This window comes from Megascapheus bottae, chromosome 7 (genome assembly GCF_031878675.1).
Source record: "Megascapheus bottae isolate mThoBot1 chromosome 7, mThoBot2.hap1, whole genome shotgun sequence".
Lineage (NCBI taxonomy): Eukaryota > Metazoa > Chordata > Mammalia > Rodentia > Geomyidae > Megascapheus > Megascapheus bottae.
The window spans coordinates 83,126,518-83,144,139 of record NC_143515.1 but is presented as its reverse complement, the minus strand read 5'-3'; the positions used below and the strand labels follow the sequence as shown (position 1 = coordinate 83,144,139).

Here is a 17,622-nt window from a genome sequence, read left to right as displayed (position 1 = left end):
CGCGGTCAGAAAAGCCTTCAAGACTCCATGGCCTTGGAGGGAGGCTGGCTGTGGGCCATGTGCCTGTGGTCCCAGCAGCCACAGGAATCCTCCTGTGCGATGGGGAAGATGGGGACATCTCACAAATGTCTAGTGGAAAACAAATCTGGAGGCCTGGCCTAAGTGGAAGAGTTCTAGCTTAGAAAGTACAGGGCCCTGAGTTCAAACCTCAGCCTGTACAGAACTGCCAAAGAGAGAAGAGCACAGAGAGAAGAGAGGGGCGACAGGAGAAGGAGAGAAAATGAAATAAATAAATAAATAAACAACGATCAAACTACATCTGAAGTACAATGCAGAAATTGTGTAGGCTATTGAGAGGTGATGGGAAGATGGCAGCACTTCAAGAGCACCTGCAGTCGTGGGAAAGAAGTTCGAGGATACCACGGACACAGGCCATGCCCTGTGGACAGCGCACTGCCTTGTCCCTGTGGTCTCAAGCAGAGCCCGTGAGGCCCTCGGGTACACGCCGCCCCTTGAAAACGTCAAGACAGAGCCTCCGTCTCACTCTGAACTAGCAGGACATTTCCTGTCCTGTGTGACTGAGCGACAGAGTGGGGAGACCACGCTGGGCAGCCTCACCACTGAGCGGTGCCACCTGGGCTTCCATAACGACTCACAAGGAGTGGTGGGCCTGCTCCAGACATGAAGAGACCTCCGCTGCTCCTCAGCAGGCAGGTGAACCCTTTTGCACGAGCACGCATTCCCCCTCTGACTTCTCTCCCCCAGTGTTCATTACTGGCCTGGTGTGATCTGATGTGTGTTTTCACGTCCACCCTACAACCGGGGCTGGAATTGCCAGCTTAGCCAGCCTGACTCCACCAGCCTGGATCAGCAGTGACGTCCAAGACTGGAAAATGAGATCAGGTCCTGTGCACCAGACTGGGATTCAGCAGGCCCTGATTGGCTGGCTCCGGGAATCCTTTTTTAATTTTGGCCAGTCCTGCGCTTGAGCTCAGGGCCTGGGCACTGTCCTTGGACTTTCTCAGGGCTAGCGCTCTACCACTTGAGCCTCAGCACCACTTCCGGCTTTTTTCTATGTATGTGGTACTGAGGAATCGAACCCGGGTCTTCATGCATGCTAGGCAAGCACTCTACCATTAGGCCACTCCCAGCCAAGAGATGGGAGGAGAGAGAGGAAGGTGGGTGAGGAGCCCGCCAGAGTGCGTGGAGGGGGTGGGCAGATGGCAGTTGGACTGGCTCACATTCAGTGGTGACAACGTGCTCCCTCATGAAATGCAGCTGCTTCTTCAGACCAGACCAGGAATGCTGCTCATTCACCCCTCCACCAACCGCTGGGCCACTAGGACACTGTCTTGGGCAGTGGGAGGGAAGCCCTGTCCCCAGCTGGCTGCCCTGGAGTAGAGTGACTTCTGTAGCAAAGCTGGGCCTCTGTGGGCACAGGGCAGGGCCTGGGGCGGTGGGCTCTGTGTGGGGAGCAGCGCTGGAGGGTGCAGGGCAGGGGCCCAGGGCTGCTGGGTGCAGAGTTGGGGGGAGCAGTGGAGGGGGTGGGATGGGGGCCCAGGGCTGGTGGGGCTGGGTTGTCGGACTGAGAGCTCAGAACACACAAGCTGCTGGAATCTGAGGGCAGCTCTGCACCATGAAAATGACAAGTTCTAGAGCTTTCCAAGCCACCAGGAGAGCCTCCCTGGCCTTGCAGAGCTTCTTCAGTGTCACCTCAGAACACTGGCAGAGGGCCACGGCCAGCCACAGCCAGCCTCACCCCCGAGGCCCCTCCACTGGCTCATCGGATGTGGTCCCAGCCCAGTTCTGCCTCCTGCATCTCTTGCTTCCTCTCCCAAACCACAGGGCATTTCTCTCCGCTCTCAAAGCCTCCAGTTCTCAGGGAAGCAGCGCTGTAGTGAGGGTTTGTCCATGTATGCTGCCGGCTTCCCTGCAGGAGTTGTCAGGGTGCCGGGGGCACGGGTGCTGCCTGCTGAGCCAGGACAGGACGAGGCCTCGCATCTGTCCTCAGACGGTAGTGAGAGCCCCAAACCACTCCTAAAAGCTGTATAAAATGAATGCTGGACAACTCGGACAGACTCGCCTACCGCCTGCCAAAGCCAGTTAGAGTTAGCAGACCAACCATCTTCTTAATTTGACCGTGAGGACTGCCTGGAAGGACTGGAAGCTCTCCTCACGGTCTGCCGGCTCCATGTGTCACCTTCCCCGACTTCTGGAGGTTTGTACAGCTGTCCCCTGCCCTTATATGCCTGGCTGAGATGGACACAGGGTCACAGCTCCCCCGGGGCTCTGGTGGGGATGCTTCCCTGCAGTCCAGGCCTCCCATCCATTCCCACTGGTGGAGAAGAGCAGTCACGACAGGTGGACAAACAGAACACTCCCGGCCAGGGCGCGATGACAGCTGGAAGACGGCACCGTGCCCGGGAGGGGACGGCCCTGGCACTGCTGACTGTCCTGCTGCTGCAGGCCTGTGTCTGGCAGCCTTGCGGGTGGTGGTTCTGCTTCCCACAGCAAAGCCTGATCTTGTTCAGGCTCGGTCCTGTGGACGTGGTTTGACGTATCATGAGCAATTGCTTAATGTATTTCTGGTCTGTTTCCCTGATGTTGCATCAGTTCCCGGGTGGCTATTCCTATTTTTTCTTTTGTCTCCTCACCATGAATATCTGCACACTGAAAGCTCCACCTGCTCATCTGGCAGTGCAGATTGAATTAGCTTGCTCCAGGTCTGTGCTTGCTGTCTGCCCTCCATCTTCGTAGACCAGGCTGCCCTGGGGCAGCCCCTGGCAGGGTCCAGGCACCATCCCCATTGCCTTTCAACTCAGCACAGCGTTGAAGGAATGCAGGCAGACCACACGCCTGCCCCGTGCACTAAGGTGCCTAATCTGAAATGTCTACTTTCCACTTGGCCTGAGCGGAAGCCAGAGGACAGCATTCTTCACTCATACTGCCAGGGTAGCATCCACTCGAGAAAGGAACTAGTGTAACTGGAGAAATGGCATCCCGAGAACGCTCTACCACAGGAAACTGTCGGGGACCCTAGGAGAGGAGACGCGTGGATTCTCTTCACGGTGAAGCTCCATCCACCATTTCCTCACCCACACTGAACACTGGCTTTTCCAGGAATCCTCACCCGGAAGCAGGCAGACCCTCTGGAGGGGACATGCTGACGCCCTTGCAGCAGACGTTAGCACTGTCCCGGTGTTCCAGGGGACGCCCTGCTGCCCCAGGGCAGGAGTGGGCACTAGCAACATGGGATGGCTCCACAGCTGTCCATGGAGTCACATGTACAGATAGACGACAAGTCGTAGCACGCCCGTAGTCTGTGAAAGACCAACACGAAGCAAGGTGCGATGGCTCGCGCCAGTAATCCCAGCTCCTCAGGAGGCTGAGATCTGAGGATCAAGGTTCAAAGCCAGCCCGGGCACAAAAGGACCTGAGACTTATCTCCAATTAACCTCTAGAAAACGGGAAGTGGGGCCTGGCGCAAGGATAGGGTGGTAGCCTTGAGCTGAGGAGCTCAGGGACAGCTCCCAGGCCCAGTTCAAGCTCCATGACCCACAAAAAACAAACAAACAAAACAAAACAAAACAAAAACAGGAGTAGAAAAGGAGCACACACCCAGGGAAGCAGATGAGAACTCGGGGCCCTCAGACTGAGCTACTGGGGCCCAGGTCTTATGAGGATGGGGACCCTGAGCAGAGGCGGAAGGTGAGGAGGGAGGTCTCTAGGGGATGGCACTCCAGGGCCACACACAGGGTGCTCGAAGGCCTGTAGGCAGGGTGGGGCTAGTGTAGTGTGTGGCCGGGGATGTGGTCAGAGCACACCACTGTCAAAACACTAACCTGGGTCACCAAGGCCAGTGGAGGGGCAGGACCTGTGGGCACCAAGAGCCTTCCACGCTTAAGCTGGTCTCCCTGGGTGGGGGCCTGCTCTGGGCTCCATGGTTTCTCATGTGTCGCTGTCTCGCTCCTGCCGGCCTGTCTCCAGCTAACAGGCTTTTCCAGACAGTCCTCATGGGAGTAGGGCACTGGCCCGCAGAGCCGAGGGAGCTGCCAGCTGGGCTCTCCACAGCTCTGCTATGGCTCTGAGCGTGGTCGGGGGCATGGGTCATAGGGCCATGCAAGAAAAGAGCACAGCCTTGGTGAGGGCACAGAATTTATGCCCAAAACAGAGCACAAGCGGGGGAGGTCCTGACCCGTCGTAGGGCTTGCAGAAGTCTCTGGGTTTGCTTTGAGCAGCGAAGGAAATTCCTTCAAGACACTGGACCGTTTTCAAATCCACAGAAGAGAGAAACAGTACCACCAGTGACTGCAGCCAGAGCCACGGGAAACCATAAGCCAGAGTCAGTGAGGGCCCCCCCAACCCCGCGCCCCACCCCGAGACGCACATGATGGGCAGGGTGGGTCACTCCATTGATTGTAAATGCCATCTTTTATAAGCAAGCCAGAGTGTAAACGTCGTCATGAAAACTAAGTGAGTAAACTGAAGGGAGAGATGAAAAACAATGACCACAAGGGGACCGAGTGGCAGTGATTTCTAACTTAGAAACTGAGTTGTGTTCACTTCTTAAGGTTTTCATTCACTAGGCACCTAAATGAGTGGAGTGACAGAATGAGTTTATTCGTAAAGTTCTGAGGGTTATTTTTGGGGTGACGTTTTAGTATATGGATTATCTAAATGTGGGGACCTAAGAATAGTCAGCGTCACGTCCCCCGTCCTGGCTCTCAGAGGTCAGCTGGCCAGACTAACCAAGTCTCTATCCCTCTGTCTTCTTCTGACTTTATGAGCCTGTGAGTCTGTGAGTCTCTCTCTTGCATGTGTATGTGCCTGCATATGCCTGAGTACACATGTGCATGCGTGCGCGCGTGTACACACACACACACACACACACGCACTCCACACGTCAGAGCTCCCCGCCTCACTGGCTACCCTTGATCACCACTCACCCTGCAGGGCAAACCTGCACTGCCACGATCTGCAGAAGAACCTCCTGCTGTGTCCCCACTTGAGTGGACCCCTTGAGAACCGTGAGGTACCGGGCAGACACTGCGTCCACTTTCCGCACTTCTCCCCAGCCCGAGCCACCCCTGCTCAGGGCAGGGCTGCCCTGGGCTACCCTGCCCAGGTTGGAGCCACCATTCCTCACAGTCTGCCTCTGCTCAGTCACAACACCCTTGTTTTCCTGCCTCCCGGGATGTGGATGCCCCCATCTTACGCTGCGCTTACAAAGCAGCAGTCCTCAGAATGGTGAGGACACGGCCCCGTGTTTTGTGAGCCAGCCCCGCTCTGAGCCCCCTGCACAGCTGCAGTCTTCGTGCAGACCTGATCTTACGGGAGACAGTGCCACACGGAGGCGGGGACCAGAGCATGGCAGCTCAGCTAGGAAGCGCCACGGTGCACTGTTCTTAAGTTCTGCACCTTCCCTGAGAGGAGGGCCAGGGCCTCGAGGCTCAGGGAGGCTGGAGATGGGCCGTAGAGCTGAGCCTGACACATGGCTCCAACCTGGCCATCCCCAACTCAGTGGGAGGTGAGCACTGGGAGCAAAAATTCAGAGCAAAGACATACCACATACAGGTTCCTTAGAATGGGCCTTCCAGTCAGTCTGCATAGCATCCGTTCCGACTCGCGCTCTTAGTTATTTTTCACGTGTAAATGACTTGGTCTGGCATGGCACAAACGCTATTTGTCCCTTATAGGTACACAGCACGAAACCCTACACTTTCCTGCTTCATAGCAAAATACCAAAGCTTCATGAAACGTAAGCAATGATTGTATTTTATAATGAGGCAAATTAGCTCGCATAATGAAAGCTCCGCACGGCATGGCCCACGCCCCAGTCACGAGCCACGTCCACCAAGGAATTCTCATTCCCACACCCAGGGAAGGCGTGGCAGGCTCAGGGAGGGGCTCGTTTTTGAGGTGCTCACATTTCACCCTTCTCCTGTGTCTGCAGCCTTTCTCCAGCAGAAGCCTTGCATATTAAACACATCATCTTTGTTCTGCGCGGGTCTCCGAACTCTTGCTTTTTCTGCTGACTGCAGTAGAAACCGGTTGGCTAATTCTGATTTTCACAGTCTGTCTGCACGCCAGCCTGCCCCCTCATCGCGACGTTTCCCGGAGGAGGACAAGCCAGGATAATTGGCTAATCAATATGGAGGGCGGCATCCTGAGGGAGGCGAGGGATTTAGAAGCCACGGCGCAGACCGCTCATCCCCTCCACCAGCTCTGCCCTCCGGTGCTCCTGCCAGCTACCCCAAGTTATCAAGACACGGCTGCATCACTCTGTTTGAAGGAAAAGTCTCCCCAGGAATTTCACTCAGATCCCGGAGGAGGACTTGGCATGGTGTGGTTTCTGCCTCGAGTTCCTTTGATGGAGTTACTGCAGGAAGGGACAGCCCTGCCACCCTGGTAAGGTTCCGAGGGGACACGTCAGGTCCAGGTCAGAAAACAAGGGTGTTGGCCAGGGCCTGCCCCGGTTACTTCGGCAGATAATGAGGAGGGAACCCTGCCTCACCTGTCTACAGAAGCAGCACCCTGCTTTGTCTCCACACTCCACGCTGGGGTTCAGGCTCTGGCCAGCTGCTTTGCCTGGCTGGGGCCATCATACAGCACCCTGGAGGGGTCTTAGCATAAGGCCTCAAGGTTTGGTTTCTTTGAACACCCATCTCCTGGTCAAAGCCACCAGAGGGGATACTAAGAGGTGTCCACACACACCGAGAATCAACGCAGGGAGCTCTTGAAAGCCCAGAAGTCCTCAAAGAGAAGTCTGCACACCGGATGGCCATAGAACAGCCAGCATCGGACAGTCTGGCACAGCCTGGAGCTGCCGCAGGCAACAGAGATGAGTTCCTGTGCCTCAGCAGCCACGGAATCCCAGGAGGCAGCATGCACAAACTCCTGAAGACCCGTGGGTCTGAGCTCTGCCGAGGGCTGCCGGGCCCTCGCACGGGGAATGAACACGGACCGCAGAGTATGTGCACACATACAGAGCTGGAACGTGTATGCACAGATGTGTGTGCGTGGCACACATTTAAAGAACTCTTCTTTGTGCTGGTTACCTTATGAAAATAAAGTGCAATTTATAAACGTTTTGTTCCAGTCCTGAAGTTGAACTCAGGGCCTGCCCTCGGGCTTTCTCAAGGCTAACTCTCTACCACTCGAGTCCCAGTATCCCTTCTGGCTTTTTCTGTGTATGTGGTACTGAGGAATCGAACCCAGGGCTTCACGCATGCTAGGCAGGCACTCTACCACTAGGCCATGCTCCCAGCCCTGGTGGGATATTTTTATATCCATTTAATCTACAATTCTATCCTAGAAAACCCCAAAAGACATTTATCAACATATAAAAAAATCTGCTGATGAAAAGGCCTATGACCATTGAACAATAACTCAACTTTAGGATGAGGGAATTTTTATTTAAACATGCAAAATTAAACAATCCCTATGGATATTCTGAAATAGAATTCTTCATGTAAAAGCCAAACCTATGATAAGTCAACTTTATACTAAATATAGTATCGATCAAATATGAGCTCAGTGTAACCTGAAATATTCAGTACCTAAATAAATCATTGTTGCTCAAATCTGCTGTAGTTCAAAAAACAGAAATTGATTAAAAAAAAGAACTCGAGTTCTGTAACAAGAAAAGCTATCAAGAGTCTGACTATATTGCTATCACTTACAGAAAATAATTTAGGATTATGTTTCTAATTAATACAAAGAGAGTAAAATATCTCGATATAATCAAAAGGAAGATCAAACAATAATTCACATAAATATGCTCATAGCAAATGCGCAGAGCTATTTTGGTGTATGTGCAACTGCAATGCTTAAGGACCTTAGGAGTTAAAAGAAATACACCATTCACAAGTTTTAAATCATGCTCCTTCCAGAGCATCTATGAGCTCCTGCTGTAGTAATTTGATAATTTGTGTAAATTTGTTTTACCCAAAACGAAACCTCTCCACAGGCTCCCTTTCCGTTTCCACGTATAGTCAAGGTGGAGGTACATCTCTGCGTGGAGAAGCGTGGCTCAGGGGGCTGTGGGCCTCTCGGACCCTCGGCTGGCCTGGCTGCCCTCACATCCTCACAGCCCAGGCCCAGTGCCCTGGCCTCCTGGGTTTTCTTAACTGTACTGTGGGGCCTGTGCCTCTGTGTGCTGGGAACGAGGCTCAACCTCGCCGGAGTCCTTGGCGGGCTCCAGGGTCAACGAGAAACACGAGACCCACCTCAAGACCACACCAGACAGAGAGGACCCATGCCAGGCCCACGGGGCCTCCCCCGTGCCTGCCTCACCGGGCCAGCGGGCTGTCTTGACTCAGCTGGCACATGTCCACCGATGTGATGTGCCTTTAAGAGGGAGGACATGAGAACATACCTGGGCCTTCAAGGCCTTCCTGCAATGAGTGAGCACAACTCAGGACTTGTGTATGAACTCTATCGACTTGATGAACAGAGCGTGCTGTTCTTTGATCTAGAATCTTCCTGGATGCCTGACCTTGGCAGGAGAGGAAGCACCTGCAGTGTGATTCACCTGGAATGGAAATGTGAATGGCTACCTGGGCTCTGGGGCTCTTCCTGGCCCCCTGGTGTCTCCCTCGAATGGCTGTGCTTCTGAGGGCCCTGGGATCAGGTGTATACAGAAATGTATTCCTAGGAGAGCAAGCAAAGCCCCTCCAGAGAAGTCACAGGCCTGGTCACAAGAGCCACCACTGCCTACTTAGGAATGGCCGCTTGCCGCCGGAGAGAGGCCTCCCCAGGGAGCCCAGGGTCACACTTTCCACCAAGAAAATCTGGCCACGTGGACATCTTTGCCTCTCACAGGACGCAACAGTGCAATCTCCCAGCAGCTCTCACTTGAGTTCTTCTTAAGCTGAATCCCTGTCAAGTCACCCAATGTGGCTGAAAGAATGGCGATGGCAGCCAAGGACCCAGAGCTGACCGTAGCGGTCAGCTCCGAGAGCTGCGGCTGATCTGGGGACACTTGCTGCCGGGTCGCACAGGCAGGCTGGGGGCGGGGCTCAGGAGCTGCTCATTTGATGCCTCTATCATGCTTCCATTTGCTGGGAGCGCATGCCGGAAGTAGTCCGGAGGAAGGCTTTTGTTTCCACACGCTGTCTGGCTTGCGAAGCCATCACGCTCTGAAGCACCGCGCTCGTCAGTTCAGAGGAACTGGCATGGTGGTGACACATTCTAACACGACGTCAGCAGTTCCAAAAAAGAGCAGCGCTCCGTGTACTTACAGGAAGACTACCTGAAGTACGACCCTAAAGACACCAGGCTCAAAAGCGTCGTTTCTAACGAAAAGCAGAACCTCAACTTGGTCAAGACTCTTGATTAAATGGTGCATAGTTCAAGCCTCCTAGCGTCATCTATCCCACACAAAATACTTTGTAATTTTAAATATTAATGTCTATTACCTTCCGCACATGAGCCAAGGATGCAAAAGAATGTTATTTTGTGCCAGTCTGAGCAATGAGCCCATCACGATGTAAATGACCCGTCTGTCTCGACAATTAATGATGTCGCCCAAATACCACACGGTGGAAGCCACGTCCAGAAATAACTTACACGCATGGGTCTCCTTTTCCCACCTTCCACACACTTCATTACCCAGAGCTGAGCTAATTCCCAGGCTCTCCTTAATGAGACTGCACCTTTGTCCAGGGTTGGCTCAGTAGAGCTGGCAGTGATGGTTAGCCATGTTCGACCCCATCAGCCTTTTCCCTGCCATGTTCTATAACATAGAGCAGAGCTACTGGGAGAATACATTGTAACTTATTCAATATAGATATGTGCACAGATACAGAACTATGGATGTATGCAAATTTAAGCAGCAAATTGTGCTCACAAGATGAGTGTGTGTGTGTGTGTGTGTGTGTGTGTGTACCTGTGTTGGGGCTTGAACTCAGGTCCTAGGTGCTGTCCCTTTGCACTTTTGCTCAGTGTTAGTGGTTAAATGGAGCTAAGAGTCACATAGAGGGCCGGGAGTGTGGCCTAGTGGTAGAGTGCTTGCCTAGCATGCACAAAGACCCAGGTTCGATTCCTTGGTACCACATACTTAGAAAAAAGCTGGAAATGGTGCTGAGGCTCCAGTGATAGAGCTCTAGCCTTGAGAAAGTCCAAGGACAGTGCTCAGGCCCTGAGCTCAAGCCCCAGGAGTGGTGCAAAAAAAAAAGTCACGTAGATTTTCCTGCCTTGGCTGGCTTTGAACTGCACTTCTCAGCTCTCAGCCCTCTGAGTAGCTAGGATCGTGACTATGAACCACGGATGTCTGGCAAGAGTCTTAACCAACCCTGACTGTCTAGGGCATATCTTAAAGTTCAGGTGGCCTGGCTTCTAATAGGACCCGGCCAGCTAGACTGCACACAAAAGTGTCACCCTATGATTTCAACTGCGTGATCCACAAAGCTCCCGTCACTGGCAGAGGCAGTGGCTTGGTGGTCTAGAAATCAGCCAGCCTGGAGCTGAGTCCAAGGGGGAGGTAAGAAAAACACTGCTTCCACAACTTCATCATGTGATGTTTCTCTGAGGTGCGATCTATATTCATGAAGACCCTAAGTAGGCTACTGAGAAAACTCCCACTGCTCTCTAGAAAAAATAAGCTCAGAACACCATAGCTGTGAGGCGTGTTCAAAGAGAGAACCTCGCAAAGCAGCCATGTGCGGTGCTCTTCCTGCAGCGTCTTTGATCGTGGGCTCACCCTGGCCAGACACCTCAGATCGGAGGCGGTCCCCAGATTCCCAGGCATCCAGCCATCCCCTCAGCCACTTCCTATCTATCTCCTCTCCATCGCAGGGCAGGCGTCACCAAAGCAGAGCCTCTGCAACTGGCAGACAGAACCTCCTTCACCAGTCCCTGCCACGTCGCTGTGCCAGCCACACCACCACCACCACGCAGTCCTGGCAGGAGATGGAAACTCAGGTAAACCTAAAAGTCCACAAATGCCAAACTCGTCCTCTTGCTAAATTTTGCTTAGCTAATCAGCTATGTGCACTGTGAATACCTCAGAAAATTGCTATGACAATCCATCTGAATAATACTGTGAGACCAAATCTAAAGCTGAGAAGATAATTTAAAGAAATCCTTTAAGACAAAGGTTAAGCCTATACAGACAGCTGTTTTCAGAATCAAGCAAGCAGACCTAGTCATTCAGCAGTCACCAGGGTGCCATGGAAAGAGCACCAGAAAATTCACATGGAAAACAGACTCAAGTCATGACTTGACACTTGGCTAGTATTTTAAAGATTACCATTTTCTTCCTCTTCCTCTTCCTCTTCTTCCTCCTCCTCCTCCTCATCTTCCTCCTCTTCCTCCTCCACATCATCTCCATCGTCATCGTCATCGTCATCATCATCATCATCATCTTCCTCATCAATCTCCTCCTCCTCCTCCTCTTCTTCCTCCTCCTCCTCCTCTTCCTCCTCCTCCTCCTCCTCTTCCTCCTCCCGGTCCACCTCCTCGTCCTCGTCATCCTCATCCCCCGGCTCGTCATTGTCCTCTGAGAACTCCTCCTCCTCCTCTTCCTCCTTCTCATCCATGTCCTCAGAACCGTCGCTCTCGTAGCACTCGTCCACAGACGAGCTGTCTGCCTTCACGGCGAGGGGTCTGCGCTTGGGAGCCGGCTCCTGGGGCTGCTTGTCTTGGCTTTTCCTTTTCTTGGCCAGGGGACAGCCATACACGCTGATGGAACATAGATAACAAAAAGAGAGAAAGAAATCTGTGTTACTGTCTCTGGCGATCAGAGCAATGGGAGACCTGATGCCCACGGCTGGGGCTGAGCCCCAGGGGACAGGCAGGCGTGTGGTGGGAGCCTGCTGGCCGAGGGCGTCGGTGTCCTCACCACACCGTCTGCTGCAGTCCTCTCCCGCCTCCGGCTCCAGTTCCAAATCTCCACGAGGATGCCGAGAGGGACCAGCCGCACAGCACGCATCTCGTGCAGTGGACAATGGAAGTCCAGCCACCGACCGCTTACCCGCACACGCCGTGCACCTCGCACACTACGCAAGAGATTTGTGTGTTTAGATCCAGATTTGTATGTTTTCTAGATAAAATTGTCGCGGTAGGCATTGATAACCAAAAGGAGGTAAGTCACAGATACAGACGTGTGTTGAGGTTTAGCTGTATTTTTGCCAGACCTGGGGCCTCAATTCTGCGTCCAGGCTCTGTTCCGCTTTGCTCAAGGATAGTGCTTTCCCACTTGAGCCACAGCTCCACTCAGGCTTTATCTGAGTAGTTTATTGGAGACACAAGTCTCACAGACTTTCCTGCCTGGGTTGGCTTTGAATTGCAATGCTCAGATCTCAGCCTCCTGAGTAGCTAGGAGGACAGGCGGGCCCGCCTGTGCTGAGGGGAGTGATCGCACGTCAGGCTGGCAGAGCAGGGGCCGTCTTGGACCCTGTTGGTCTCGGTTCCAGCATTCCAGAGGAGGCCTCCACTGTAACAGGCAGTCAACACGCATCAGGCTCAAACTGGCCCAACTTGGGGAAAACAGCCAGTGTGAGGCCGCCATCTTTCCTGGAGAGAGGGCAACTTTCCAAGCAAGGCTTCCAGTTTGGGTTTCCCCTGACCTTCTTTCTGGAAATCTTATCCGTGCGTCAAGGACTAAGTGGCAATGACATCACAAGGAAGAGGCTGTGGCAAAAGCTCCGCTTGTCCTGTGGGGGGCTCTGCAGGACTCCTGCAGGCACAGGCTGGCCTGGGTTTAGCCCTGCAGATGACAAGATGGATCTGGAGCCACCTGTGTCCTCCCCCTGGATGGCTGAGTGCAGTCCTGGGCCGGCAGGAGACACAGACATGAAGGGATGGACAGGCACTTGGGGCTCCAGAGTCTAAGGGGGACTTGGAAACAGCAGTGTCCCCAAACTGCTGCTCACCCCAGTTCTTCCAAAACCTGCCTGCCAAGGCACCCCAGCACTGTGTATGGAATGGAGGACGCAAAGGGGCAGGCCCTTGGACAGAAGGCTGGAGGGCGGGACTTCCAGGAACAGGGGATCTGGGGTGGACCCCCAGGGGTGTGTGGGTGACATCTGGCAGGGAAAGAAACCACCCAGTGTGCAAACAACGTATGCAAGAAAAAGCATGTCAGCTGCCAGTGGCTCACACTGGGAGTCCTAACTACTATTCAGGAGGCTGAGATCTGAGGATAACAGTTCAAAGCCAGCCTAGGTACAAAAGTTTATGAGGCTTTAATCTCCAATTAACCACCAGAAAACTGGAAGTGGCGCTGTGGCTCAAGTGGTAGAAAGCTAGCCTTGAGCAGAAGAGCCCAGGGACAGCACCCAGGCCCAGAGTTTAAACCCCACGACCGACCAAAAATTAAAAAAAAGCCAGGCTGGAGGTGTGGCTCAAGTGGTAGAGCTAGCCCAGCAAGCAAGCTGTGACTGCGCATAAGGCCTTCACTTCAAACCCCAGTGCTACCAAAGAGAAAAGGAAAGACATGCTACAATAGGTTCAGAAAACACAAAGGCACAGGCACAGTTCTGGAGTTGGCCGCATGATGGCAGGGCGAAGGGTAGTGGGGTTGTGGCAAGCTAGCCGGGCATCACCCAGGCCCCTGGATGTCACCTGGGCCTGTGGATATCATTCAGAATGGCCTGTGGGTATCCTGCAGGCCTCTGGGTGTCACACATGGACGGCACGCAGGCCCGTGGACGCTCTGTGGGACTCTGGGTCTCTACAAGGAGCTCTTCCAAGCACGTTGTGATGCATCACATTCACATGCTGTCGGGTCTGGAGAGCCAGCAGGGGAGGAGTCCAGCAGGGGAGGGCCCGCGGAGGGGCTGGATGGTAACTCTGCAGTCAGAGACATCTCACAGGTGGGACACCGAGGCCTAAGGGAGCCTCTGCCACCCTCATGGGGCTGACGGGGGCGCACCTCTGCAGAAGGACGACACGGGCTGGGACGAGGGGCAGGACGGTCAGCCTTATCCTTGAATGACGTTGTACCTCAAGGTCGTCAGCTAGAAAGGGCAACAGGTGCCCTAAGGATAGCATGAAACGCATCCTTGTGTGGAGGCCCCCAGCCCGCACTCGGCCCTCAACCCGTGAGCCACCCCTGGCTGGTATCGGTGGTATCCAGGGTTGATGGCTGAGGGTGCGTCAACGACGCAGGGAGCCAGGCCTGCAGCCCAGGTCCAGCTCCCGGGGTCATGCTGTCACTGGCCTGAGTCCCGGAGCAGGCGGACTCAGTGCAGGACCGAGTCTCGAGACCTCGCTTTGGTTCCTAGGGAGAAGCCTGGTGGCCATGAGACACCATTTTCATCTGTGCCACAAGGCAGATGCCAGTTGCAAACTGCAGGGTGACCACAATAGTCCCTTAAACTTATAAAAGTAGAACCACAAGAACGACGAGACAATGCTGAAGGAGAGTGAGGTGCTAAAAGCCGCTGGGCTCTCCTTCCTGCCCCTTTCTCCATGTCGAGGGACTGCAGTCTTCATTTCCCAGCCAACGTGGAGTGGGCCACCCCCGGCTCTCCACCGGCTCTGGCGAGGCCCGAGGCTTGTCCAGTCTAAGTTCCACACCGACATCTCTGCCTGGCGTCCCCTCTCGGAGTGGACTTGCTGGATGTGTGGCCCTGTGCGTGAGGCCATAACCAAGATGCTTCCTCCCGCATGCACACCCCACCTTGTGTTCTGGCCACCCTTCTCTCTCTCCTGGGCGCCTGTGTCTTGACGGAGGCGGCTGCAGATGGGCCCCCGGCAGTCTCAGCAGGATGCCGGCCTGGGGACGCCAGCTGGCTTCATGATGGGGTGGTGTGTGGCCTCCTTGTTCACACCTGATGCTGCCTCATCATTCAGGGACGCCCAACCGTGAGATGCGATGCAGCGAAGTTCAGAGCAGGACGCAGCCAGGACTCGCCTGCGGCCAGAGCACGGAGGTCTGGTCCTCACCCGGGGTGATGGGGAGGCTGGGGTGTGGGGGGCCCTGGGCCTGGCTGTGAGGACATTCAGGAACACAGGGCTGCGGGCGGGGTGTCTCTCATGCGTGTCTTCAGGACAGCCTGTCTGCAGGCCAGAGCAGCAGTCAGACCCAGGCCCCTGGTCCTCCTCCATGTTTACACTACCTCCGCGCTCAGGAGAGAAGCAGAGGCTCCTCTCCAGGCTCCCACTCCACCAGCTGCCCTTGGGGAGCAGGAGGAGAGGAGGCAGAAGAGGAGAGAGGAGCGAGGAGGAGCAGAAAAGCAGTCGATTGAGACGGGAGGCCAGACAGGAAGCGGAGGGACAAAGAGCAGGCCATTTGGTTTCTGCCTTCCACGGGCTCTCGGCATGGATAACGTGTCGTGGGCCTCCTACACGTGGCAGACCAGTGGCACAGCGTGACCGTCATGCCAGAGCCCGCGAGCCAGGCTGCCCCAGTAGAGAGCAAGCAGATGTCTGGGGTCTGGGCAGCTCTGATGAGCACTGACCAGGCGAGGTAGCAGCCTTCAGGGCTCTGACGCTCTAATCACTTGGGCGTCTCTAATTCCTTCTCTGTGGAACTTCTTGGTGAAGTGTAGGCTTCAAGGATCTTCCAAGCAAGTTGTACTTGTACCTGGTCCGTTTGATTCCCCTGCTTACGTTTTGTAAGCCAGAGCCATTTGGCAGCCTCTGGAGCTAGCTGTCCTCGTGGCTGCGGTGCATGGGGTCGGTTTACAGGCTCTCTGTGCAGGAGCTGCTGGGGACCCACTACTGTAAAGTATGCATGAATTGCACGTTAGCCATATGCAATCCTCCCTTTGTGTCCATCTGCCCTTGCTGCGGACTGCCAGTCACGGCATCTACATTTGAAGAGAAAACCAAATGCAAGGCATGCTTACTTCCCCGTCTGGCTTAGGCAAGGCTCTGAAAGCAAACGTCTGGCATATGGCAGAGGGAAGCCTTGGAAAGCACTTCTAGAATCTGCTGGGGGTGTGCTAAGCCCCCATGCTGTGGCTGCCATAGAACAAAGAGGAGGGTGGCCTGGTCCCCATCCTGCTCGGTACCTGGAGCTGGCAAGCGGCTGCAGGAGACATGTCCGACAGCCTGTGACACCACGGCCCACTCTGCAGGGCTTGCATCTCTTTAACGGGCACCAGCCAAACCTCAGTGACAAGGTGCCTGCACCTTGAGACAACCAAATGGATGAGTGGCGAGGCTGCAGGGCAACTGGGAAGCTGGGGACCTGAGTTAGTAGCCATGGCCTCCACCCTTGTCTTCCTCACCAGAGGCTCGAGCTCCACTTGTCCCACACAGCTCTGTGGGCCTCTGGTTCCTTACCATGGCCTCTGGGCTCATTCCTGGCATGGCGTGGAGGCTGTGTGGGGCTGGGTGCCAGCGGGGTCTGTGGCTAAGTGGGAGGACCTTCTGTGGTTTGCTCTCTGTGACTCGGCAGGGCCACAGCTGCACGCTGCCTTTGTCCTTCACCAGAGGGGAGACAGACAGGCCTCTGGGCTCTCGCCACAGGCAGCTATCTAACTGAAAAGGATGGAGTAGGAAATGGAATTCTTCTGTCTTTCTGTCCCTTTCCTAGTTCAGGAGCTGCACAAGGTCCATGGTTCCACTGGTGGAGCGGGCTGGTGGACTTCCCGCCATCTCGGGGCGTGTCCTGTGGAGAGGGCCCTGACTGCCACAGCAAGGAGGCCGACGGAGACGGGAAGGAAGGGCCTGGATTTGGGACAGTAGCTCAAGACCCCTGAACTATCCAGCAAGTGACGCCCACCTTTACCCACGACTGCAGAGCTGGACTCCACCTGAGACTCCATCTCAAGGACAAATGCAAACAAAAGGGCTGGGGGCGTGACTCAGGGAACACTTGTTCAAGGACCGGGGTTCAATCCTTAGGAGTACCAAAAAAGAGGATCATTGAGCCCCAAGGAGGCTCTGGTTGGCTGGCACAGCTCAAGAACTAATGCCTTCTAAGCTCACAACAGACAAGGCTTCCCTCGTGCCCCCAGGCCAAGGCAGTGGGATGGCGGTGGGTGGGGTGGGCAGCGTGGGGGTGGTCTCTGGGCCTTTGTGGGCTATAGGCTCCTGCAGGACGATAAGGCTCAAAGGTGACTGGAGGCCAGTTCCTGTCTGGGGGTCGTTGACCGACTGTCTACTGTTATCCACACACCCTCCCCTCTGGACACATCGCCTCATGTAAATACGATATTTGGCTATTATAGTAAGACTACATTATAGATTTTGTGCATAGCTGAAACATCACAGAATTAGTACGTATGCTTTTATCCTGAAACCATCGTGGCTTGTCTTCTGTGGACCGAGGTGATCTCTTGAATGTCTGGACTGTTTGCAGGAACAATTCTCAAGGCAGGTGTCAGTCTTGAGAACGAGCAGGGAGCTTACCCCAACGTTTTGATAAATACCCTCTTCAGCTTAAGACCCGTCACTTTCAGTGGAAACAGATGTGGAATTCCAGCAGGAAGTGGCAGGGGAGGGTCGCTGGCCTCGTCCACTCAGCAGTGAGCTCTTGCGTGCGGTGACCATGCTGGATCACGGCCCTCCTCCAAAGAGCTGACTGCTCAGCGTGACCAGCGCTGTCCTCAGCGCCATCTGAGCAATGTCTAGGTTCTGTCAGCACACTCTACCGAACAATGTCAGGTGCCACAGGCCGGTTATTTCCGAGGTTCTGTCCTCTTTGTTTTCCTACATCTTTGCTTT

The 17,622-nt window shown here is 54.6% G+C and overlaps 1 protein-coding gene across 8 annotated transcripts in view; it reads right to left on the bottom strand.

The window, feature by feature from the left end:
- Myt1l (myelin transcription factor 1 like) overlaps positions 1–17,622 on the bottom strand; it is a 370,648-nt gene that overhangs the window by 99,336 nt on the left and 253,690 nt on the right. For all 8 annotated transcript variants that reach the window (XM_090337527.1, XM_090337528.1, XM_090337526.1 and 5 more), the window contains exon 8: positions 11,252–11,682. In XM_090337527.1, the coding sequence (XP_090193653.1) occupies positions 11,252–11,682 (431 nt within the window). The remainder of the gene's footprint in view (positions 1–11,251; positions 11,683–17,622) is intronic.